The sequence below is a fragment of the Barbus barbus genome, assembly GCF_936440315.1.
Source record: "Barbus barbus genome assembly, chromosome: 15".
Lineage (NCBI taxonomy): Eukaryota > Metazoa > Chordata > Actinopteri > Cypriniformes > Cyprinidae > Barbus > Barbus barbus.
The window spans coordinates 8,214,295-8,241,290 of NC_136743.1; the positions used below are offsets into that span (position 1 = coordinate 8,214,295).

At 37.8% G+C, this 26,996-nt stretch overlaps 3 protein-coding genes across 4 annotated transcripts; 1 reads left to right on the plus strand and 2 right to left on the minus strand.

Annotated features, from left to right (window-relative positions):
* On the plus strand, window positions 1-2,737 carry LOC306881223 (interleukin-27 subunit beta-like). Its single transcript, XM_079435207.1, has 6 exons — window positions 1-176; window positions 323-526; window positions 656-773; window positions 1,474-1,652; window positions 1,932-2,089; window positions 2,261-2,737. The coding sequence occupies exons 1-6, from the start codon at window positions 89-91 to the stop codon at window positions 2,408-2,410; spliced, it is 897 nt and encodes a 298-aa protein (XP_079291333.1). The 5' UTR covers window positions 1-88; the 3' UTR covers window positions 2,411-2,737.
* An 839-nt stretch (window positions 2,738-3,576) lies between these two features.
* LOC306881522 (protein CIMAP1D-like) lies at window positions 3,577-7,817 on the minus strand (the record flags this gene model as incomplete). The annotated part of the gene is made up of 4 exons (XM_079435671.1): window positions 3,577-4,074; window positions 5,037-5,150; window positions 5,967-6,077; window positions 7,769-7,817. The coding sequence occupies 4 exons, from the start codon at window positions 7,815-7,817 to the stop codon at window positions 3,587-3,589; spliced, it is 762 nt and encodes a 253-aa protein (XP_079291797.1). The 3' UTR covers window positions 3,577-3,586.
* A 2,079-nt stretch (window positions 7,818-9,896) lies between these two features.
* Window positions 9,897-26,122, minus strand: LOC306881497 (cytokine receptor-like factor 1). Of its 2 annotated transcripts, none has more exons than XM_079435637.1 (8): window positions 25,749-26,122; window positions 22,337-22,615; window positions 20,689-20,818; window positions 19,946-20,115; window positions 17,824-17,981; window positions 16,352-16,520; window positions 12,240-12,421; window positions 9,897-11,154 (listed from the first exon to the last, which is right to left on the minus strand). In XM_079435637.1, exons 1-8 carry the CDS (start codon window positions 25,804-25,806, stop codon window positions 11,131-11,133), a joined length of 1,170 nt encoding a protein of 389 aa, XP_079291763.1. In that variant the 5' UTR covers window positions 25,807-26,122; the 3' UTR covers window positions 9,897-11,130. The 2 variants fall into 2 exon arrangements, with proteins under 2 accessions (XP_079291763.1, XP_079291764.1); XM_079435638.1 differs by having other exon boundaries at window positions 10,070-11,154; window positions 12,236-12,421; window positions 25,749-26,119.
* Window positions 26,123-26,996: the final 874 nt, after the last annotated feature.

Consider the following 26,996-nt stretch of genomic DNA (forward strand, 5'->3'; position numbering starts at 1 on the left):
CCCTCTAAATCTGTGTGTGACTACACACTTAGTTTCTTCTATTATAAAAGCACCAACTTTACGTTCTTGTCACCATAAAACACCAAAAATGTGCTTGATATTTGTTTTTGGAGCACTAGCCATAACAAGTGGAGTTTTTAGCCAAGACACGACAACCTTACTGCCAGAGACTCGAGGTAAGCTTTATTTGTTCAGAAAACCGACACTTACTCTCTCATGCACAGACACCTCTACACACACACAAACTCCTACATACACACACACACACAGTGTGTTGGATCTGTCCAAGCCTGTCTCTTTTCCTCCTCACCTCCCTCAATAGACCTGTTTGTAGCAGTGGGTTCATCTGTGAAGATACCATGCTCTGACGGAGAAGAAAAAGGGGTGGAGTGGAGATTCAACAGTTCAGTGCTTGTCTCAAGCCCTGTTCTCTCCATACAGAACAGCAGTTTGAAGGACCAAGGCATCTACACCTGCCACCAACTGAATGGAGATCTGATACAAACAGTATCTCTACACCTGGGATGTAGGTTTATGCATATTTTCCTTTATTGCTGTACATGTCAGTCTGGTAAAATGTCTCACTATTTTCCTATGAGACAGAGAGTTTTAACTGAAATTGAATTTCATCCTGTGTAATGTTTGCTCTATTCAGATCCCCCTTCTCTTCCGGATGTGTATTGTTGGTCTCCAAGTTACCCTAAAAGGGCAATATGCTCTTGGACGCTGACTCCAGACCCAATCCTTCCAACACATTATATTGCTACATACAGGTATCTTACACTCTTAAAAATATAGGATCTTTAATGGCATTAATGATTCAATGAAGAACCTGTAATTGCATCCAAGTTTCCATTGCACAAAATGTTCTTTATAGTGGAAAAAAAGGTACTGGTAAAATGTTTTTCACACTAAGAAAAAAATGGTTCTTTTTGTAACCTTTATTTTTAAGATTATACAGTATATTAAATGCTTTGTTAAAACAAGTTTGAATTGCTACATGCTTTTAATGCTACGTATTGTATAATAGTTTGATGCTTTAAAAAGTATGTGAAAGCACCATAAAATATCAGTAAGTAGTCCATATGTCTTGTGCTCTATATTTCAAGTCTTCTGAAGAATCTGCGATAGCGTCTGATTCATGAGTGAATCATTAAGACTGGTTTTGTGACCCAAATTGATTCACTGAAAAGATACAATTCAAAAGAATGATTTGTTCATGAATCAGACAGTTTTTAATAAATGGGTTTGGGTTATAATGTGCATTGTGAGACAGAAATCTTGAATCAAAGTGTTCCTTTAAAAGTGATGATAGAGATTATGTATTTAAATATTTCTTTATTTTGAATATTGAGCTGTACTTTAAATTGTTCCCCTGTTGTAAATTGTTCTAATTGTATAAGTCACCTTATTTTTGATGATTTTAAAAATAAAGTATAATTGTTCAGAATATTCTTCTCAATTTGAATTTAGGAGCTTTTCAGACACGCTGTCAAGTGTCCGTCAATGCCAGAAATGGGGAGAACAAGACAGACAATGTGCGATAGAGGAACTGGAGATCTTTTCAAGTGAACCAACTCTCATCAACATTACAGCTATTAATGCTCTGGGCAGCACAACACGCATATGGCCAATTATTTTTGAGCAGATAGGTGAGATTTTCCTCTTCATTTCATTCATTCCACTGGTTTGTATTTTTTTTTTTTTTAAACCTAATCATATGAATATGAAAAATTCTGACGTTCTAAATAGAAATAAGTATTTACCTCCAAAAATATCAGTTTAAGCTTTGGCTGGTCTATGTCAGAAAACTGTTTGATGAAACAGCTGTTTTTGCAGTATTTTAAAGGTTTTATCAATGTTTACATCTTGATGCATATGCCATGAGCTCATATTGAGTGTTTAAATTCTTGTCCTTGGTTGGTCTGTAGTGAAACCTGATCCTCCGGTGAATGTGAGCGCGATGGTAATGCCAGGCAGGAAAATGTCTGTGCATTGGGGTCCACCACCCACTTGGCCGGATCCTGCCAAATTTCTCCTTAAATATGCAGTGAAATTCCACTGGGGCAAACCTGAGATGGCTAGAACAGTGAGTTTCCTGTGTAAACCATGTTCAACAGTATTAAAAGCAACTACATTCCTTGCTGTAAAGTACTGAAACAAAAGACACCAAACAGAATGCAGTATTTGAAAAGTCACCTCATGCTACAGGAAGGACATATGGTGGTCTTTTAATACTTTAATATTCTTTGTTTTCTAGCTGGGCCCTTATGAGTCTAATAAAATGATTTTGAGTGGTCTGGTGGCAGGAAGGACTTACTACATCCAAATATCTGCAAAGGACTTCCTGGATGATGGACAGATCAGTGATTGGAGTGAACCAATAAGTGCCACTATACCCATCAACTGATGTGGTGAATCATTGCATTACACTACATTAACCAAATATGTTAGAATTAAAGGATAACTCTGTTTATAAAGGCAATGACAACCAATATACAAGCTCAATGTGCAGAATCTTGTTCATTCAAAAAATAATAATCACCCAGCATGGCTCCACTTGCATGTAATCACAAAGCCTGTTAAAAATGTTTTAATCTAATCTTTACGAACTGATTTTAACCGATTTGTGAAACAATAAAAATCACACATTTTCAAGCAGCACAAAATAATAATAATAATGTAACAAAGTAACAAAGCTGTACCGAAATGTTTAATAAAAAATATTTTAAAAGAGGTATGCTGGTGTTTCTTATTATATTATAAACTGTGTTTTTTGTTTTTATAGACTATTATAGTATTTAATTAATTGAATTTGCTTTAATTTTCATTTTCATTTTAGTTTAGATTTTAGTACATTTATGTACTTATCATTTTGTATTATTTTTTGTTTTTTATATATTTTTAATAGCTTTAGTTTATTTCTTTCTAATTTAGTATTTTAGTTAAGGTATTAAGTTCAGTTAGAAATTCAATATTTCAAATTTTTGTTTATGTTTGTTAAGATTTTGTCTATTATTTCTATTTAATTGTATTAATATGAATTGTTATATTTTTATTTTTATTAGTTTTCATATTTTGTAATAGTTCTATTCAGCTTAAATTTAGTTTTAAATTTTGTAATTTTAGTAATTTAACTTAAAAAAAAAAAGTTATATTAATTGCAATATATTTTGTTTACGTTAGTTGCCAAGGCAGCATTTCTAAATTTAATTCAAGCTTGTTGAGGCTAAGGTTTTTCATCGGATATTTATATTTTATTATATTTCTTTCAGCTTTATTTAGATTAACAAAATAACTTTTTTAGTTTTGATTTTTGTTAACAATGATTATAAACTACAAAGAAAAAATTTACACAAAAATGAAAGATTCAACTTTTTATTTTATGGGTGAACTAAGCCTTTAAAAAATAACTGATGTAAATGAAAGTGAAAAATATTCAACATCTCTTTACACAAAACCAGATGTCAGGTAATGAAGATTGTGACTCATCCTAAAACTTAATTTTTCCCTTAACATAATTTGTTTTTGACATACAGCCAAATCCTTTTTATAGATTTACCCACAAAGCAGTGCATCAAACCCTTCAGTCTAATACGTCAACAATCAGTGGTGTTACAAACTCCGAGTGACGAACACCCATGGAGAAAGACGGTGCACGATGCAGGTGTGCCGTCACCTTTTCTGGGCTGTGCGTGCCTGGGCCAGGCTTCCAAGTGGCATCGGTGGGAATATTACAACGGCTTTGCAGGGAGAAAGAAGGCTGTCTGTTCAGGTAAACGCTCGGCTCTGTGCTGTTGTATCGGCCGGGTCCTGGGGTCATGGACAGGTCTTCCGATGGTCCACCTGCTTTCCTGCGAGCTGACATGGTGAAGCTGGCGCTGGCGGGTTTGTGGGGAACGTGAGAGCCGAAGAGGTTGGGTAAGGTGTAGCGGTTGGGGGCCGGTACAGGATCCACAATGCGGTAGCGTGTGCGGAAGGCCATGGTGTAAGAAGGAGGTCTGTGGTGAAGGTTCAAAGGTGGAGCTTTCTCAGGACTGTAGGCTCCGGGTCCAGGAGTCTGGAATGTACCAGCTGATCAAAAACAGAGAATCAGCAACTTCTTCAGATGATTATGCATCGCCTCTTAAAAGTTAAAGTGAATATGACATTAAATGATGCTATTTACTTTCTGAATACACATTACCATTCGTACTATGCATAATTCATCCAAAAAGTGCATGTGCATGTTATTCCAAAAAGAAAAACTAAACTGTTTTTTCAGATGACATTACCAATTTCTCTCAGTGAACCCTTACATTCTGGCAATGCCCATTTTCAATATATATACAACCAATCCCAGATGGATAAAATTTAAGCACAACCCAGGTGTTTTTTTTCTTATAGAGTGAGACAGTGCCCATTTTTTTTCAGCAACCTCAACATTACAAACATATTTGAATATCTGACAAAAAGACAAGTCTGTGTATTAACGGTTTTACTGAGGGAAAGAACTACAATCCCATGATGCAGTATAGCGAAAGACAAAATTTAAATAAAAGCAATGGATAAATATAAAACTATGTTGAATGAAGATGTTGATTATATATATATATATATATATATATATATATAAAGAAGTAGTTTGAGAGTGTAGAGAGAGGGACTCTATCATTTGCAGTGCTTCATGGGAGCGGGTGGGCAGTAAAGTTGTTTTTATGCAATTTGCTTGTTTCAAATTTCCTTGAGAAATCATGGGAAATGCAGCTTCTCAGCAGTCTGCTGGCTTCAACAAAAGCATATAACATAAATGAACAACCTTGTAGTTCATAGGTATGACTTTAAAAAGTCAAAATCAATTCCCCCGTGGAGAAAATGAATGAGATTTTTACTTATGGAACCTGACGGTTGCATTCTGTTGACTATCCTGTTTTATTCATGAATATGTAACATTACAGGAGTAATGTGTTTTGTGTGCCATTGCATGTTGACTTCATACACATCAGATCTGTGTAATAAAAAGGTGAAAACTAGCATCAGATCAGATGAAAACCCACCTGTCTTCTTCTTTCTGGCCAGCATGGAGTACGATGGGGTACCGTCTCTGCCAAAGCGTGTCATTTTGGCATCTACATGATATTGTGGTCCTGGACTGGAATCTACAGACACCACTATTCAAAAGCAACATTATGAGAAAACACACAAGAGTTTATTGAATTGCATTTGGCAGACACTTGTATGCAAAGCAACATCACTCTCAGAAAAGAAAAACAAAACTGGTAGAAAAGCTGTCACTGGGGTGGTAAAAGGTACCATTTAGGTACTAATATCAGGTAATAATATGTAATTTAAGGGATTCATCTTTAAGGTATTAATATGCACCCTTTGGGGGTAATTAAGGTACAAAAGTGTATCTTTTTGAAAGGGTACCGTCTCAGTGTCAGGTTTTATATAATTTTTTCTGAGAGTGTAGAATATTTTCATGCATTCCCTGCAGTCGTATCGTGCTCTACTGTTTGAGCTAGAGAAATGCTATTTAAAGTGAATTAAAATCAAACATATGGATTAAAATCAAGCATGTGGATTTTATTAGCTTAATATGCCAGTGAAATAACATTAATCATTATATTGCATGCTGTTGTGTGTGGTATAAAGTCCAGATGTGCAAGGATTTTTGTATGAATACTTTGATCAGACTGGGTGTTCTCAGTTCCTTCCATGAGGAAGCAGGCATTACATGTCACTAATTAGGCGTATACGTATTTGAGTGTGTGTGTGTGTGTGTGTAAATCCACCTAATATTTCAGTACTGCATAATAGACACCAATTAATCTATGAAATTATCAGTTCATTTGAGTGCCATGTTGATATATATCCATGAGCATGCGTGTTAAAAGCATTCTCAGATGATTAAACCCAGCATTAGTTGAGTGGATCATGTCATCTGTCAGTGTGAGAAGTGTTTGATTTCATGTGGTGTCACTCACTGTTGCTGCTCATGCGGCTGTGGAAGGAATAGGCCGGGCTGCTGGGTTTGGTGTAGTCATGGTTGATATAACCGATAGTGGGTGGAAGAGCATAACGCCCCGGCCCGGGCCCTGCGGCCATAAACAAAAACACAGAGTGAGGAGCCTGTTAGTATTTATTACTGAAATGATGTTGGTTTGTTTAGCATTAAACTTGTAACCAAGAGAAATATATGTCATTCCCTCAACATAAGAAGTCATTCCCACGAGTTAACTTGTGTTGCCTTGATAAAACTAAGTGAGCCGAATATGTCACCTTGCAGTCACTGTACTAAAATTAGAATAATTAAAAGCAATTTTGTTAATTGAAATAACATTATAAAATATAAATGAGATGAAAAACTAAATTATAAAGGTTGAAGCATCAAATTACTAACTGAAAATAAATATAAAATTAAAATTAAAACTCAAATGAAAGTAAATAAACGCGCGCACACACACAAAGTAATAATAATAAAAATGAAAGTATTATACTGTAGGCTAATTATGGTTATTAGCATTAACTAAAACATTTATGTTACTTAAAAAAAATTAATATGAACGATTATCTGAAAACTTTAGGCATTTTCTTTTTCTCTTCCCTCCGTGTTCATAAGCGCCGCGCAGAGCAGCTTTATTTAAAGGAGCGCTAAATTGAGGCCATAAGCGCCATCTGCTGTCCGAGAGTGAATTTGCATGTTCTTTCAGTACATTTGCTGTATTTCTTTTGCGCAGGTGTCTTATGTAGCATAATTTCACACATCTAAAGTCAGACCATTTTTATAGATCTTGAAATCGTGTTTTTTTTTTCTAGTTATATAAGGTTAAAATACATATTTTGCCCGTAATTTAACTAAGGTCTACTAAAATGTGATACCAATTTTTTTTTTCCTCATATCGCGATATTGATATCGTCTGGACAGTGGAAAATATCTTGATATGAATTTTAGCTCATATCGCCCACCGCTACATTGAAATAGCCTACACCTTAAATTAAATAAAATATGAATATGAGATAAAATCTTACACCAAACAAAAATTTGAAATGTGGCAACTAATTGAAATAACTTTCAAGTTGAAGCTCAAGCATAAGAAAAACTAAAACTGAAATGCAAATACATTCATTAAATAATAATAAACGAATAAAAATGACAAAAGCACAGAACAAAATGACTAAAAATTTAAAATGAATACCAAAAATATAAATGTAAATATATATAAATAAATGAAAATTCTAAATATGAATAAAACTATAATAGTATAAATAATACTAAAATAACAAGGGTCTGCTTAGGCTGATTAGTTTTCTTAGTCAATATAAGGTATACATCTGCTGCTAACTCATTTCCTTTTTATTAAATCTAGAATAAAACTATGGAATGTGATTCATATGAGACATAAGAGGTCACACATGCTGTGCACATTTCTAAAATCCAGGAGAACCTTGGCTGTAAACTTTCATTTGAAATCGTATGAATTTTGCTACATAGTTAAAAGTCATACAATCTTTTCAAAGCTTTGGCCAAAACAAGAAAAGAACAGACAAAAGACGTTCTCAGAATGATACAAGCAGGTGTTGCAATAAAAGACCTAACTGACAGTTTCTTTCATCAAACTGCCAATCCAGTCTCAAGAGCCCAATAGGAGCATGCAGTGTGTGTTTGAACTACTTACAGAGCCCTGTGCTCAAATAAATCGTCAGATCTCCTCACTTTGCTGAATAATTCTTTCGACACAATCATTTGTACAAATGAATCCACTGAAATGAGCGGTCACAAACTCACCTCTTTCCCTGCCAGCAATGATGGGGCGCCGCCTCACCACTTCCCCCATGCTACGTATATTTTCTGGCGAGCTTAAAGAGCTGACAGCAAAATCAGCAGCAAGAGTGCTCAAGATCATCCAGGAAAGGTTGAAGTTTCAGTTTAGACACACTGGAGAGATACAACTGCGGCCTGAATTATGAATGACTCTTACAAGCGCAAGAAACCTTATCCTTGTCCAGGCTACAAGAACATCCATCTCAATATCTTTACGCATTACAGATTTCCAAACATCCATCAACGACTACAAAGGACAACTACAGTTACACCTTGGCAACTTGTCTGTAAACGGCAGCTAATGAACTAATTACATAATGTGAAATAGACAACTATTTGAAATGAATAATATTGTAGGACCACTTTATTCTTTAAGAGCATTAAGATTATATATTAATAGTTGCCTCAAATCACATTCATATTTATAAAGTACCTTATAGCTATAGAAAAGTATATAAAATCGTTTTTCCCCAATGGCCTTTTGTAATGTTATTTATTTTATAAATACATTTTTATTTAAAAATTAAATTTCAAAAATTTACTAGGCCTGGAAATCGCACTTTTGAAAGTTTCTGATCTTTCTAGGAGTGCAGGAGCCCTTCAAAATATGAATTATTATATGTGTTAAAGAATGGATTAATGTATTTAAGAATGAATGGGGTGAAAATATTTCATATTACAAGTTAATGGAATGAAGTACAGAATATTCCCCCATGCTCCTAGTAAAATTACATTTTTTAATAATAATATCAACAATTAAAAAAAGTAATGGAAATGAAATGGAATATAATATACATATATATATATATATATTCCCATTATAATCAGTTCTTAAGTGTTTAGCTAAAAGGCTACTCTATAAATCCCTCTATAAATATATATTTTATATTATATTTCAATCTCACTGTTCCCAAGGCCACCTTCAACCAGTACTCAAAACAAATGAAACCTCTGGAAAGCTGCTCTCCTTTCTGTGGCATAGTATGATGTTCCATATCAAGTTTCTCTGTAACATTAATTACTCTGATTTAACAGTCTGAAGCTACTTTAAACAAACAATGCATTGCTTTAAAACAATCTGTTTCTCTTTGGCACCTCAAACTGACTGAATACTGTACAAAATGTAATTAGCATGCTAAGAAAGTGTGTCTTGTGAAAGCTGAGACGTCATTCCTGACCAGTGAGAAGACATTAAACATTAACCTGCTCTATCTCTGGACTGGAGGCCTCGTGTAGAAGCAGGTAACACTACAGATGACCTCTGGCATACAGCCAGAGAGGACTATAAGGAGGCGCAGGTCAAGTTACTCTGGAGTTGAAAAAAATAAAGCAATATAAATTTGCATCCAAACATATCCGTCACCTGGTTTTCATATAGCTGGTACATTAACAACATGGATACCTTAAGAGCATTAAATAAAAGCAGGGAATGTTATTCTGCAACTTGATATCGAGATTATAATTGATCTCTGTAGCATGAAAGTGCCTGAGGACTCTTTACAAACACGTATTCGTGAAACAATAAGCAGTACAGGGATTACAGTTACAGTAAGGGTCACTGGGCTCACAACCCTTAGAAGAGCATAGGCTGTATTTTATTTTAAGTCACGTGTTTTGAAATCACAGAGCTAAAATGTTAAGGACTCTAAACCCAGTGGCCTGAAGCTTTTTATTTTTTTTTCTCTTTGTGGGTGTCACTTAGGGAAAAGTGAAATACTGACCGTGGAAGAGGCCAGTGTAAGAGCACTAATTTAACCAGACAACTGCTCGTACACACATTAATCTTTTCCCCTGTAGAGGATCATGCTCTGGCAAAACACTTCTGCTTTGTGCAATTGTGTTTTTTTTTTTTTTTTTTTGCTATTTCTGTATCTGTTTGTAATTGTTTTCTTGTACTGCACTTCCTAAAACGTCAGAAAATACAATTGAAAAATAAGTACAAAATCAGTAGTTTTCTTGTTTTCATAAGTAATTAAAGATAAATAACTGTGAAAAAACAGCAATGGACTTGAAAATGGACTTGTTTTCAGAAAATATACCTAAATGCTGTAAAAAAAATAAAAAATAAATCCTAATCAGAATCGTTTTTTTTACTTGTTTAAGCACATACAACAAAATATATAAAAACAAAAACTGAAATTCTGAAGTATATTCTCTGAAAACAAGTCGATTTATCTTGCTTTAGAAATGCAAATATATTTTTACAAGGCAAAAAGATTCAGATACCGTTTTTTTAGTTTTTGTTCAAAAATAACTAAATTCATAGGTTTTATCTTAAAGGATTTTATGAACAATATTAGGGTTTAACAATTCAGTCAATAATAATATAATCTACCTACACATAACTTAAGAGTCAAAACATAACTTTAAATTTTAAATATGCTGATACAATTCAGTACAAAAATAAAAGCAGTAAAATGTCTCAATACATAAAATTATTTTCAAACAGTTCAATGCTACAAACACAGTTACAGTTTTGTAACTGCAAAACACATATAAACATGAGAAACAACGTTAGTTGGCCAAATCTTCCTCTCCATTCATTAAAAGTCCATTTTCTGAGTCCACTCTGAGGTTCCAACATATTAACTTTGTCGTAGTGTTGATCCGGAATCAACTGCAGCGGGACTTATTAAGTGAGAGGCTTATTTCTATGTATTGATATGTTCAGCATTGCATACTTAAAAAAAACAGGAGACTAAAAAGTGGCAAGATGTTCTGTGAGGTATACCTGTCAGATTTTTAGGTAAACTGCTGTAGTCACTCAAACATTCATGAAAGGTACCTTTGGTAAAACTGGATGGTCTTAACATTATTCCAGTTGTCTTGAAGTTACACAAAATGCTGGCTGAAAAAACGTTCAGACGTTTTCCATTTGTCCATGAGGAACCTCTTTAAAATACAGGTCGGCTAAAGTTAGCAAGATCTGAAAACGTCACGGGTCCACATATAGACCATGTGTCACGTCGGCTAAGCATGGCTCGTGCATAGTCATCAGTAAATGTGCAAATTTAATTAATTCCCCCCCGACACGATCAAGAACTTGTCTCCACAGATAGCGAGTTGCGAGGATATAGTTCACGTGATCTCCGTGGCTATTATCAAAGACAGTTTGTTTTCCTGTATAATAAGGCATTTTTAGAACTGCACAATTTAATATGTGTCCAAGGGACCAAATGCCCGTCAACATTTGTTGATTGAAAATCCCGTTTTGAGTCCAGCTGTACTTTAAGTTTCTTGCACTGAGCCAAGCAGCAGTCTGAAAATGTGAATTCTTCCACAGTGTGCTGTTGTTGTTAAATGTTCTGCCTGCCAGGAGCGACGTGCTATGATTTATCTCCTTGAAGAACCTGAAAGCAGACAATATTACAGTAATGAGATAAACGCCCACAGAACATAAAGGCTTCAAATAGCCATTCAAAAACAATCCGAGATCACGGTCTCGGCACGGATAGTGATGGCAAACAATTAGAGTTAAAAAGCATATTTGTGACCCTGGACTACAAAACCAGTCTTAAGTGGCTGGGGTATATTTGTAGCAATAGCCAACAATACATTGTATGGGTCAAAATTATCGATTTTTCTTTTAGCCAAAAATCATTAGGATATTAAGTAAAGATCATGTTCCATGAAGATATTTCGTAAATTTCCTACTGTAAAAATGTATCAAAACTTAATTTTTGATTAGTAATATGCATTGCTAAGAACTTTTTGCACCCTCAGATTCCAGATTTTCAAATAGTTGTATCTCGGCCAAGTATTGTCCGATCCTAACAAAACCATACATCAATGGAAAGCTTATTTATTCAGAAAATTAAAAGAATTGACCCTTATGACAGATTTTTTTGGGGTTTATCTCTTGTTGGTCTTGTCATGACATACCGGCGGATCATCCAATATGAAGTCAGATCTTTCCAGATGCTGACAAGCATTTGGGTTGTGTGTTTTTTTCATATAAAACACAGACCACAACAGTTGGGACACATGAAAGAAGCTGGGTATATTTTCTTGAGTGAAGGACAATCCCTGTCATTTCCAAAACAAGATTACTGTGGAATCTGACAGAACTGAATACATATGTTGAATGATACTCGGCGTGCAGAACTTCATTACTCAAGTTTATTTAAATTTACTACGACGGTTTATGAAAAGTTACCTGAAATCATATGAGTCGCCTCATGTTATTTACTTCTGTGGTTGCCGAGCAAAACACAGGAAACTCAGTACAATAACACCAGAAGCACTTTAATTCAATTAACTCGGGCAACTCCAATAACTCAATGGCTTGGATCCAGTGTTACAGTGTTATGAGAGCAAATATTCCTGGCATAACAGTTGAAGAAACTAAAGCTGAAGAAAACCAGACACCTAAATGGTGATTAAGGGGTTTGGGTTCAAAAACAAGTAGAATGTGAATAAAAAGCTCCTTACCTACCTGGTTGCGGGTTTTGTGAGATTTCTGGAGCCAGACCCGCCACTGATCATAAAGTTTGATACTCATTCCGCTGCAACCGTAGGCGTGTTTGCGCACCCAGCCAAAGAACTGCTTCAAATCCCGCCGCAACGTGGAGTTCTGCTGCCCCACCTTTGAGTCACATGACCCTGTCAGCAGCCGCTCTGCGGGGTGAAAGACAAAAATCAACACATGTCCATCCAAGGAGACAAGCGCCTATCGTTCACGCATCAAGCTTATCACAGATACAGGCCGCAGTTTACACAGCCAACCAAACACAAGTTGGGATAAAAATAAATCCTTTTCCATTTTAAATAAACAGCAGGTTTCTGAGCTCCAGATGTGGGCTGCTCCAGAAGAGTTAATGTGCAGAGGAGTTAATCTGTTAATCTTCAGAAACAATCCTCTGAAAAAATATATCCAACACTCCCCCGTGGTTCTCTGGCAAGCCACAAAATGAGGAGATGTATGACTAAAGTAATGCGTTGCATCTGCTAGTTGGTGTCTGCTGGATTGAGCATCGTCTTGGAAATATGTATCTGATTATAGGATGGACTGCATGACACATTCAAAATGTGAAAATATGATGAAGGACAGCGAAGGCAACATCTCAATCTGAGTATCGCTGCTACCATTTAACTAGTGTCCTTGGTTATATTTATTTATTTTCCAAGTATGCTTTTGGTCTTTCTGCCCTTTCTAATAATACAAACATTAAATAAGACCAGAAATAATTGGGAGAGGGATTTGTATATAATGCAAGCTGGAATCAAACTCATGTTTCCCACATGAGGCCCATTGCACAACAAGACTGCTAGGCTATGATTTTGTTTAAAATGTTTAAAATGATTATACATTCATAATCTGCTTGAATGGATATTCCAATACACTGTAATAGTGGAAAAGCAGAACGCATTATAGTTTGGTTCCCTGTCGATATTTCACTCGTACTGTGTCGTAAGATGCTTGTATGGGGAAAAACTCCTTTTTTTCTCTTCAACTAAAGCCTTTTCAATCACGCAGTGAAACTGCACATCCATTGGTTCGTGCAGTGCTATAAAATCGAACCAATGGCTCGGCGGCGGCGATGAGCGAACCTATGGCTAGATTTCTTCTCTTCAGCGACGAAGCTTCTTCCTCGCTGATGCCGACTTCGCCGTAGAAACGCCTCAGCAGATGGATTGGACCCCCTGCAGCTTCTGCCTGCTTTTCCCGGTCTATCCCCTGCCGCCATCCGGCGAACACTAAAAGAGCATCGGCGTTGTTTCAAATGCCGCGCCGTCATTGTAAGACGTGCAGGGCTCCCCTGCACGCTGATGACGGTCACGCTGAGTGCATGTCATGCTTGGGGAAATCCCATGCTGATGCTGAGCTCAGCGGGACTGATTGCTCGCATTGCGAGTGTTTCACTCTCGCCTTTCTGCGCTCGTGGATAGCTTTCTTTTCAGGGACCTGTGGAGGAAGAAACAGCGGGGCAGAGGACTTGAGCGGCCGGAGACTTGCAAGCTAGAGAGAGGATTCGCCGGTCTTCTTCACCCAACCCGATCAGCGTCCCTCTGCGGCTGTGAGTGACATGATCTCGTTCGGTGGGAGCGACGACGAGATGGACAGCCTTTCCTCAGCGGCTTCGGATGCGGAGGAATTTTCGGGCTCGATGTCTGACCCCGCCTTCTTGCCGCCGTCCTCCTCTCGGAGCGCCAGACCCAGAACGGATGAGGAGCCAGTCTTTAGAGCCTATTCAACCTCTCGCCACACGGGCCGAGGCCTGGCAGGAGTGGGTAATGGCTACGATAAAACGAGGTTATTCACTCCAATTCACTTGAAGACCACCACGCTTCAATTCTTCCTGCCGGACATAAGGGGACACCACATGCTAGTACGCTCAGACAGCAAGTCCGTGGTGTCATACATAAATCATCAGGGCGGCCTCGTCTCGAAGCGCCTCTGCACGCTGGTGAAATACCGTCTTGTTTGGGCTCAGACCAATCTCAAATCTCACTGAAGGCGATGCATGTGCCGGGCAAAATGAACCAAGGAGCAGACATGTTGTCGAGGAACAATTTCCCCCCCGAGGAATGGACGCTCCACCCGCTCACGGTTCAGAAGATCTGGGAGGTCTTTGGCAGAGCTTGAGTAGACCTCTTAGCCTCTGAAGACAACTCTCATTGCCCAATCTATTTCACGAAGAGCACAGATGCCCTGGCCCACGAGTGGCCCAGCCTTCCGCTCTATGCGTTCCCTCCAATCGCTCTGCTACTACAGGTACTCAGACGAGTCAGGGAACAATGGCACAGGCTTCTTCTAATAGCCTCCCTTTGGAGGAACCAGCCATTGGTGTCGGAGTTATTCCAGCTGCTCGAAGCAGCCCCGTGGCCCATTCCCTTGAGACGGGATCTCCTCTCTCAAGCGAACGGCATGCAGTGGCATCCACGGCCCGAGTTATGGGCCCTGCATGTGTGGCCGCACAACGGGAATCTATTGTCCTCTCAGAGCGTGTCTTAAACACTATGGCATAAGCTAGAGCCCCGTCTACCAGACGCCTCTATGCTCTGAAATGGTCTATTTTCTCGGCTTGGTGTCAAGACCGCGACTTAGATCCGGTTACCTCCGAGATATCGGTGGTTCTTTCGTTTCTGCAGGAGATACTGAATAAACAGCGGACCCCAGCCACCATCAAGATTTACGCTTTTCATGCCCCTATTGCTGGCCGATCGGTGGGCAGGAATAGTGCGGTGGTCCAGTTTATACGAGGTGCCAGGAGAATGAACCCCCCACGCCCTCGTACAGTTCCACCTTGGGACTTACCAACCGTGCTAAGGGCCTTGAGAGGTCCCCCATTTGAACCATCACAATCCGTGAGCCTGAGATCACTCTCATTTAAAACCGCCCTGCTGTTAGCACTGGCGTCGGTTAAGCGAGTAGGAGACCTACAGGCCCTTTTTGTCAACCCTGCTTGCCTGGAATTCGGGCCTAACGACTCCAAAGTCGTCCTGAAACCAAGGCTGGGTTATGTACCTAAGGTGCTATCCACTTCATTCAGAGCCCAGGCCATAATGCTTTCTGCGCTGGCACCTTCGACGGATGACCAGGAATTGTCCCTGCTCTGCCCCATCAGGGCCCTCAGGGTATATTTCAAAGCCGAGGTCGGAACAGCTTTTTGTCAGCTTCAGTAACCACGCTATAGGTTGCCCTGTTACGAAGCAAAGAATTTCCAGGTGGTTAGTGGATGCTATCACCCTAGCATACTCCTCCTTGGGTTTGCAGTGCCCCATTGGAGTCAGAGCCCATTCCACCAGAGGTATCGCCTCTTCCTGGGCATGGTCCAGCGGGGTGTCCATTTCGGAAATTTGTGAGGCGGCCGGCTGGTCCTCGCCGTCCACATTTATAAGGTTTTACAACATGGACGTCCCCGCCTTGAGTCCTTTCTGCTTAGCTCGCCACCTCCGGCTAGTTAAGCAGTCTTAGGGGTTCACTTGACCAACATTGCTCAAGTCCCTCCTTCTCTTGGACGGTCCATATTATATATGAGTTTTTCCCATACAAGCGTCTTACGACGCAGTACTCGTTCCCATGTCTCAGGGAACTGAGGTTACGATAGTAACAGAGTACGGGTTTTTTTTGCTAAAATTGTCATTTTTATTATATTAACATTGATTTCACAAAGCCAAAGTGTCTAAACAACTTAGCCATGTTAAAAATGTGGGTTAATGCTTTTATAAAATTAATTTGTAGCACTTTATCTTAATTGTTAAATTTAGTTAATTAATTAAAACCTTCAAATTACAAAAAAAATTTGTGTGCATTTACATTTATCTGCATTTTACAATGGCTTTGAACATGGATCTGGTTTTATACCAATCAACAAAAAGCTAATTTGGGATGTGTTATTTTTAGAGTTCAAAATTCAGAAATAGTAGTTTTTAAGTGTAAACTAGTTATGAAACCTTACAAAAAGAAACAAAGCGATATCTTTGTACTTTGATATTTACCATTGTAAAAAAAAAAAACATGGCATTAGCATAGTAAACTTCCAAAAAACTGTTTCCGCTATGTACCTTCTTTTGCAAGAATCTCTTAAATTATATTTCTCTTACCACTGTGTGGTGTTGAGGCTGCAGTTGGGTGACTCCAGTCACTCCAAATGCCTGCTTTCCTAGATCCCAGAATCCCAACCGGATTACAGCGCACCTGCACAAAATACACCGTGCCTGGCCGCAACCCTGCGAGCCTGCAGGAAGTCTGGTTCCCAACATCATCCCCCACCTGCAGAGAAAGACACCCAAAACAGTCTGTTACATCAAACACCTACAGAGACCACATAACACACACACTGTTACCCTACCGGGCATATTTAATGTTCTCTATAAGAAGAAAAAAAAACCCATTCACTTTCAAAATCCTTAAGCAAGTTCACACAAGCTCATCTACAAAGAAGTTGAACAAAGAAATTTACCCCTTTTGTACTCCTAGGGGATATACAACATATATCAGAGACAAAGACAGGAGGTAAATAACAGGGAAACACACATAAATAATTGGCCTGCCTTCTGGCTCTACATATGCACGACGAGCACCGACACTACCCTGAGAGAAAATCTGTTATCTATTGCTTATTACAGATTGAGAAATTGCACGGACGCAGACAGCATCAACGTCATGCAGACAGTGCCATGCCAGCCTCAGTGCTTCCTCCTACCTGTGCATTAAAGTAGAGGTATATGGGATTCGAATACAGGAATGTTGAAACGGCCTGGGCCCCCTGTAATTATTTACAATCCCTGTACCCCTGAATCAGTCCCTTTCCCGTCCACAGTCCATTTCCAGACTCACATTTCAAAAACTACAAACACGGTTAATATGCATGGCTCCGTAATTTGAGGACCATCATTACTATTGGAACGTGATGAGTGGCAGAATGTTAACATCATCAGGGTGTAACAGGCATGCTGGGTAATTATTTCCCTTCGCACAGGCTGTGTAAGCAATCTGTGGGGTTGAGAATGGCCCGGGTGATAATACAGCTCTCTAAACGCATTTTGAAAACAATAGGTCGTCTTGTGTGATGTGCTTTTGATGGTCACTGTCATATTTTGACTTTGTTAACTATGTAGGACTGTGCATCTGACAGCACAATGATGGGTAAGGGGGGGATAAAATTATGTAACCCAACTCTGCCCAGCTTCAGAAGGAAACCTGCCAACTGATTGGATCCATATGAGCGAAATGGGGACAGCGAAAGCTTAAGTTTATTTGAAGCCCTAAAGTTTAGCCGCACTCTTCCGTGGCCAGAGGACTGGAAACCATGTGCTGTTCTGCTACAGCTGGAAATGACGTTTTGGACAAGTAATACAAACACCCCAAATTCTACTGAAACATGGCTGTTATCTTTTGAACCAATCTAATTAATCATCGCGCCACTCTGCAAATGCTTTAAAATCGAGAAACTGACACTAACTCGCATGCATACACAGTTTGCATTACAAAAACAAGTGGGTGTGGAAGTGGGAAGATGGTAATAGTAATCAGGATAATGGCGTGTGCTCACTGATCGAAGGTGCTACCGTACCTTCCAGTCACTGCTTTCCTCCAGTCTGTATCTGATCTGGTATTTGGCCTGAAAGAGGAAGTCTTTTAGTGCAGGCGGTGTCCCCCAGCGCACAGTCAGCTGGTCCTCCAGGTCGCCCACTCGGCTCACGGTCACATCAGCCGGTGGGTCTGTCGTCACTGAGAGGAAACGACACAAACAACATGTGATAAGGTTGGAGACGCTGCAACAAAAGACCTCATTGTAACTTATTCTTGAAATCTTCAACTGGAATTTGAATCGGAATGACACGGAAAAGGAGTTTACTGAACTGCAATTCGACACGGGGTTCTAGAAAATTAAGTTTTCTTCCACCCTAATCCACAAATGTTAATTTATTAAATATTATGAATTATCTATCATCTCATCCATCCATTCATCCATTACTGAAAACCTTTTTAATTTGTATTCAGTTTCATTACTTCTTTACATTCAAATTACAATTCAAATTCTGCATCTTACTATTTGAACCACTTTATTTCATACAGCTCTAAAATTCATGTCAAGCCCTGATTCCTGAACTGGAGTTTGAATTGGAATTACTGGGAAAGGTATTTATTTATCTGAAATTCAAACAAAGACATTTAGATTTTTCCAACCTATTCCGCAAATGTTAATTTATTAATTATGAAATATTATGACATATTTCTGTAACACTTAACTTTAAGCCTTTATGTATAATGTAGTTTTAATGCATTAATTATGCCTTGTAATGTACCTTATAATGCATTGTACAATCTCATGAATAATTGAATCTATCTATCTATCTATCTAATAAACTTCTGCATCTTGTTAATGAATTTCAGCTCTGTATGAAAAAAAAATGGTTCAAATAATGTCAAGTCAGTCTCCACAAATAAGTACAGGAAACACAGAATATAATTACTGATTACTTTAATATTTCTGGTCTCATGGATATCTATTTAATTCGCTACAAATTAGTGAGGCCATTAACCTTGCAAATTTTGTCTTGTGATTACTTTATCACAAAAAAATGGGGTATTGTCTCAAGTTTGTTATTATGAAAAAAAAACCTGTGTGGCTAACTTACTCTGGTAAGTTTTAATAAAACTAGCCAATCACATGCTTTTGCCATTTTTTGTGTGCAATATGCACCAGCTGATCAGTGAACGAACTTTGTGCGGTCTGCAAGCCGAGACTAGAGACTTTTGATCTTGTGATTCAACTGAGATGAAATATATGCTGCTTCCCTATATTCTAGCTGACTAACTGTTCTGTTTTTTTCCGCTTCGCTTGCATTTTGTTCAGGCTGCTATAAAATGATATAGCATTGATAGTGCTTAAAATTCCAAGTAATTAAGGTCTGCTTGGATATTAAAGCTGTTGTTTAAATAACTGGCAACATAGATGAGTATTGTCTCTGTTGCCAAGGAGGTGGAGGCACTAGGTGTGGTGTCTGTGTCATAACTATGGCATGTTTCGAGGAGCACCCACCTTCCTCTTATGCTTTTTCCATTCAAAATCACCCTGCCTCCCCCTTCAGGTGCAGTTACACTGATTTACACTCACAGGATGTAAAAGTTTATAACCTTTCTCATCTCCTTTTTGAGGATGGGGGGCTTCTGTTTGTGTTCAGGCTATTTTAATTTAATTTCAAATACTTTGTAATGTCTTGCCAAGACAAAATGCCCCCCGACTTAAGTCCTAACAATACTAATTCCATTTTTATGAAGATGTTTGTTGTTTAAAATGTCTGTTTGAAGAGATTATGGGCAAGCTTGGCCTGCACTCAAAGCACATAAGATCTTAAGGATTCAACAAAACAGACTTCACCCTATTCCAGTCACATTGCTAAACAGTAGCCCCAGGCAGGTCACGGTACTGGGATTAGCGGAAAACTTCATAAAAATTCCACTTGTCCGTAAAGGAGGGGGCTGCAAAGCTTTGCAGGTATGTGTGAGAAGGTGTGTAGACACTGTATGAGGCAAAGGGATACTGATGACGCTGTGACGGATCGCTGCAATTTGTCACGCCTCCACCCAATTTTTACAAGGAGTGGCGCTCTCCCGTTGCACATGGTCCTCCATGAGGAGAACACCTGGGGCTTGTCCCTAAAAAGGGGTCAAAGGTCAAGCACACTCACCCACGTCTAAGATATCCAAGTAGATGACGTCAGATGTTGCGGTTCCGAGTTGGTTGGAGGCCTCCACCCATATCTCGTAGGGCGTGAAGAGGGCGAGGTCGCGGGGGATGTAGCATGTATATGGTTCTCCCGTGCTATAGTCCTCACACTCCTTTTCTCGTCCGTACCACCTACAGGTGCGCGAACAAGGTTTATTTTCTGATACGTACTGATAACTGGACACAATACGTTTGTAGTGATACGCCTGCAGGTTCCCTATATGGAGGCGTTTAAATTATAGAGCCAATGTATAAGCCATATAGTCTCAAATGTGGGAATGATTCCTTAATTAAAACTTATTGCTCCTGGTTTGGGAATGGGGATGTGAAAATTGCTGTGTGGAATTTGCATTATATCTGCTCACTGGGCATGAAAGCCAATTATTAATTAAAAAATATATATAAAGAAATATAAAAATAACAAATAAAATGTGAAAGACAATACTGAAACACAAAAACATATGTAGACTAATCTTAAATATTTAGAAGTAAATTATTTTATAGGATTTTCCCTGTGTGAATAAAAGTGTATGGCATCTGCCCATCAGGAGGGATTAGCACAGATGGTTGGTTTGAGACATCCTTAAACATCCTTCCACTGTCCTCCAGTGAATGGGCATGTAAGAACATGACATATACAAACAAGATAAGGCGTGAATTTGGGAAGAGGCACTCACATGAGTGTGAATGACCTGTGGCACTGACCTGAGCTTATATTTGAGTGTGTATTTTGTCTTGATGAAGGTTTCCCCCTGGCCCCCAGGGGCCCATCTACAGGTGAGGTCTTTAGTGTTCCTGGACCAGCAGGTAAGATTCACAGGTTTCTCAGGAGGCACTAAAAAACAGACAAGGACAATAAGTTTTCACTTAGCTGTCAAAGTGAGTTAGTGCAAAGTGACTCATGCCTCTTAAAACACCTCATTACAGGTACATGCTGTAAATGCTGAGTTAGTACAGACAATCTGTCGAAAATAGTTGCTTGGTTTGAAGTCAACATGAAAGTGTACGAATTACAAAAAAATAAAAATTACAAAAATAAAAGGAAGATAATTTATTAAACTGAAAATATATATTTGAATTTTATTTTAAGAGAGAGAGAGAGAGAGAGAGAGAGATGCATTAGACTAAAATTATATATTCTATATTTTATATTATATAATTATAAGTAATTATAAGTAATTCTATAAGTAATAATAATAATAAAAATAATTATAATGCTAATAATAATAACAAATAATATAAAAATATAAGCAAGAATACATTAAACTCATTCAAAATGACAGAAACAATTTCCACAGTTTTTTTTACAAATTCATTTTTTTCAAATAATATAAAATGTTTCTTTAGAACCAAATCAACGTTTTGAAATTAATTACTTCTGAATGATCATGTGATCTGAATACATTTTAAAATACATTAAAAAGTTGTTTTTTTTGTAACAATATTTCACAATATTACTGTTTATACTATATTTTTTAATATAGTTTGTTTCAAGTAATTTCAAAACAAAAGAACCATTAAGTTTTGCTAAAAGACTATGAATGCTACCATTTTTGGAATAATGTGTACAGATGAATCATTCACAATAAGACGAGGAACGTGTATTAAGAAAGTAAATAGGGTCAATTTTAACTTTGTGTTGACTTTAAATATTTTCAATAATGGATGAGTGTCTTCAGCTGTCATCCTCATTTAAGTTCAGGAATGGAGCCAAGATTCCATTCAGATGAGAACAAAAGACACTGCGTCTAAGTGTAAGACTGTGATTATATGAACCAAACCTTACAGAGGAGACCTCAGAAACATAGAGAGCTTGAGTCAACACAGCACTTTACACACACGCTTATCGTGACCACGTCTCTCCATTTCTGGCTTTCAATCTTTTTTCCAAATGACCAGACAGACACTCGCTTCCTTGACTTTGTCTCGCTCTTGTGTGTGTGTCTGTGTTTGTAATTTTCCATACTGCCACCATTCCGTGTAACTTGACAAATGTGGTACATTTGTTCTGTCATACGCGTCAGTCGAGGAAAGCGCCTATAATGGACCACACAGGTGCTAAAAGCATAACAGTGGAACAGATAGCTATCTTAAGGGGCTTAAACAACGCTCAAGTTCATTGGCGGACAGGCAGAAAACATTAAATACTGCAACAACTGTGGCTCAGTGGCAGGGGGTCAAATCATAAAGACTGTCTAATACTTCCACGTCTGCCCATATTCCCCAAGGCTCCAGGTTTGCCCACAAAATCCATTAAATTGTATTTAAGTTGGACTGCGTGCACATTCGCCAATTAAACACACTCGGTACAGGAGCCTAGAGTAAATACGAACAATATGGTAGACGGACTCACTGCCAACATAGATGCAGGAGCCGGCCAGCACATGACCCCCGCTGTTATGGCACACGAGGTTGTCTCCAGAGCGCTGGCGGGACCCGGAGAGCCGTGGGAGGGTGACGCTGAGCACGGTGGGGCTCAGAATGCTGTAGGTGCTGCTGGGAAGACGCTTTCCGTTCAACGTCCAGTAGAGAGAGCCTGCGTGAACGCCGTGGTCTGGATTCACTGAGCATGTGGCTGTCAGGCTTGAGCCGATGGGAAGGGCTGAGTCTTGAGGGTAGATTGTAGCCACCTCTGAGGGAGGGCGAGATATAGCAGGTTAGAGCTGGAAAGAGGCAGCACGGTTATTACGGGTTGTCTGGTTATGGGTGAGCTCACATTATGTGACGTTAAAGGAGGAGACAGACCGACCTCATGACTAACACATCAAAAAAGTTTATAGTGACAGCCTAAATCAGAGCAATGTGGGATACGCAAGATGATCACAAAAGGAGATAATATCCATTTACTATGAAAGGGAATACATACAGTCAGATGGTCTGTCTGACTGTACATTATCCCCCTTATTAGACGGCTACACTAAATGACTAAATAAATGCACATAAAATAAATTTATGAATATTAAATAAATATATGCCTCAGAAATAATGGTTTGAGATTATTTTGTGAGAAAATGTGTGAAAAATATTACTTGCAAGGGTCAGCATTTAAATACACCTATTGTTTAGTGTTCATTAAAAAAAATATTTGACCACAGAATGCAGGTAAAATAAATAAATGAACATTTAAATATATTCAAATGAAACATTGGTTTGAAGTTAATTTGTTATGTGAGAAAAAAATATATAAAACTAGAGTGTTAAAAATATTGTTTACAGGGTCAGTGTTTAAATACACACATTTTAGTGTTAATTACAAATTACTTGACCACAGAATGCAAACAAAATAAATAAATGAACATTAAATATATGTATGCACATAAATATTAGTTTGAGGTTATTTTGTTATATGAGAAAAAATAAGTAAAACTAGCACAGTGTAAAAAATATTGTTTACAGGGTCAGCATTTACATACACATTTGGTTTAATTATTTAGAATGCACGTCAAATAAATAAATAGACATTAAAATAAATATATGCTAATTAAATATTGGTTTTAGTTTGTTTTATTAATGTGTGAAAAAAATAGAAAAGTGTAAACAATTTTGTTTGTCAGGGTCAAACTTTAAATATACATATGGTTTAGTGTTCCATTTCTTTGAGTGTTTCTTAAATTTGACATCTAACAATGACAGATAATTACTATAACAGGTACTCACATACAATTATAATTTTGTAAACCCTTTTGGAGTTCATTATCACCCTTGTAATGTGACAACGCGGAATCCCTCAAAAAATGTGTCAGTACAGCACAATTGAGTAATAGAGGTGATGAAGGAACTGCTGTGTGATTACATGTAATTACATCAAGATGGATAGATAGACTAACCTTAAAAGAGAGATTACATATTCAACTCGCACTCAGACCGAGCAGAAAGGGTGACATTTCTCTCCGTAACAAAAGGGAATGATACAAATCAGTAATTTTATCTTACAGCATTAATGAAACAGAATCACGATACGGACTTGTATTACTTTTTAACAAGTCTTTACAAGGTGCTGTTTTGATTTAAGTGGATAAAAAAAAAAAATCTGACTCGAAAACATTTCACTTCAAACCATTTAATGACAGGAGCAATTACAAGTATTTACCGTAGGTGTCTGAGTAGGAAATGAGCAGTAAGATATTTGGTTTCAGATCAGAAGGGCTCATGAGGTAAGCCTGTAGTCCTGTCATCACTAATACAATGCCGAGAGAAACTCAGTAAAGCCTGGATGCACATCTTACCGCTGAGACGGTGAACAGCGGGACCACCCTTTGGACATTCCTGGCCGTGTTGTTAAACCCCAATGATCTTTTAAAGAGTTACTTCTGTCTACACATTTTTTTTCCTTTTAACTCTGTTTATATTTCACTGAGGCCCAGAAAAAGACAGCCTGATGCTTTTGCGTTTAATGTTATCTAGAGGAGAGGGAAGTGTAGTCTGTCAGTGGCTGTATTGCACTTCACTTTCTTAATCCCCTGCCTGGCACTGAGGCTGTGAATGAGGCAATACGTAATTAGATGTAATTAGTCTCAATCTTCCCCTCCACCAACACCTGCGAATGTCACGTAAGGGGAATGTGCTAAAAGCTTGCATTGTAAATGTATTTCCCAATAGCTATTAATAATTTAGCCCTTTGTTATTTACAACGCAATTATGCCCTTTGATCCTGTTACATTGTTCTCTGCAATTCATTAAAAGTAAATTAAACTTTCACAAACACCTATATTTCACCAACACTATGAACAGAATCCATCGTCTCTGCGATAAGTGTTGATTTGAGGTGAACTTTTTCATTCAGTCACATAAGCGTTACAAAAATAAGCATAAGAAGCATGATGTCAGGGTTTTGTTGTGGTTCATAAGGCTGAACCCTCCACGTGTTAAATGAATTATGCTCTGACCTTTTGAAATTTTAACCTCTAGCAGACTTTTTCAATCTAGTGCAATATGTTGCGCCGATACAAATATCATCAGTTGTTCAATTTGTTAATCCAGGCAATTTACAACAACAGCATTGCTACGTAAATAAAACATTGAATGCTGTTTTCTTAAAACTTTGCATACAGATCAATGGCGTCCGGATCTATTTCATTTATTAAAAATACATTACAAATGCAAAGCAAAAAAAAAAAAAAAAAACTTCTAGTATGAACATGTTTCCAACTTTTGAGCTAAAAATGAACTCAGCCCAAATGTAGTGTAATTTTCTGGAGACTGTAAACAAGTAAAGAAAAGTGATCAATGTTGGGAAAACTTGTCCACCAGATTAAATTCCAGGGTAACCAACATGTTAATAGCTATATAATAGCAATATTTAGTTTTAATGTGACATGAAAACTATAAAATAATAAATTGCATCATAGAGAAGATCTATCTAAACCATCATGCCTGTCAGGATTATTAAGTTTTTAAAATATATTCTTGTTTTCTTTAGATAAAAATTAAAACCATTGCTGAAAATAATAATAATAATAATTACTAATCCAATAAACATTACATTACAAAAACCCTGGCATGTTCTTGACCTATACATAAAATATTGTGTTTTGCAGATGCTGGATAGCCTACTAAAAACTTCACTTAGAGGATTTTGTTTTATTATCGCTGTAAATAACTTCATTTACACTGTTTTGGAGTTTTAACTTTATATCTATTCTGTTTACTAATTTTAATTCAATACTGAACGCGTCAAATTCCGAAACAAACCTCATTCGATGAAGAAGGTACGTAAGAACACATGTAGCACACATCTAGAGAGAGAGCGCTATAAATGTACTTACGGGCTGAAGACGACAACACGCCGGCACCACAGTGGAACAAAAACAATAAGCAGATCATCTTACGAAATAAGTTCGCTTTCTTTCTTTTAGATCAAACGAGTGTATTTGGACTATGCAGGAATATTTGATCCACGCATGCCACACCGAGTCCAGCTCCAGTGCACCCGAAGAGTTGATCCCAGCGTCAGTTCCTGAGCTGCTGGCGTCTCGCAGATGTTCCAGAAGACTGAACTTTAAAGAATATCCGCCAAATGTTCTGTTAATGCGACGGTGCATTCGTCCTCTTCATTTACTTTTGGCATCGTTTACCGTGCTGAGGCTCTCCACTGCTAGGAAACATCCAAGTTTATACTTTGCAAGCTCCTCCCCATGTCTTCCCACACAGTTCCAAGTCATTTTTGCCTCTTTCGTTTTATGCCTCCCTTCCTTCTGTCTGTGCCCTGCTCTTGTCTCAAACAGGTCTTGTATCTAGAGTAGTGTATATCTCTTTCCTTGTAAAAGACCTGTGGGCCACAAGAATCTCCTAATGAGAAATATCACCTTGAACCTTATTATGGATAATTATTTAAAGTTGAGCAATTGTATTCTGTGACAGTAGACTGGAAGAAGTACCAAACAAGCAACTCACCTTCTGCACACCTTGTCTCTGACATACTGTCTGTTTTATATTCAATTGTGATATACAAATTGTATTTATATATTTTATACCATTTTGCCAATAGTTTCTTGAAAAAAAGTGCAAGAAAATTCTGTAAATGACATAGAATGTAATTAAATTCTAATATAATTATGTGAAGTGAAAGAAAACACAATATTCTGTTAACAATAAAATAAGTGAAATAGAGTTATTAAAAATACAAGACAATACGTTTCCAAAAACTTGATAAAATGTTTTTTAATATTTTGCTGTACAATGTTTAAATCAATGGAAATGATCAATTCAATACCAACGCCTCAAAGTTGTCATGACTAATGTTTGACTAATAGTGGTTATGAGCAGATGGAGATGTGGTCCTAGTCATTGAGTCACCCACTCGGTGAGAAAGTATATTTTGAAACAATAACCATGACAGTCAGTTCGCCCGTGGGTCAGCAAGCTACAAAGCGGAGCTTTATCTATTGTAGAAAAAATGCTTGTTAATGCCGGGTTTACCGTTAGTTCCACGCTGCTCTGTCTCGTAAATGAGTGAGTGGACTTCCTTTCCAGTTATCACCATACAATGCTATAACAAGAGGGATGTCATCCAA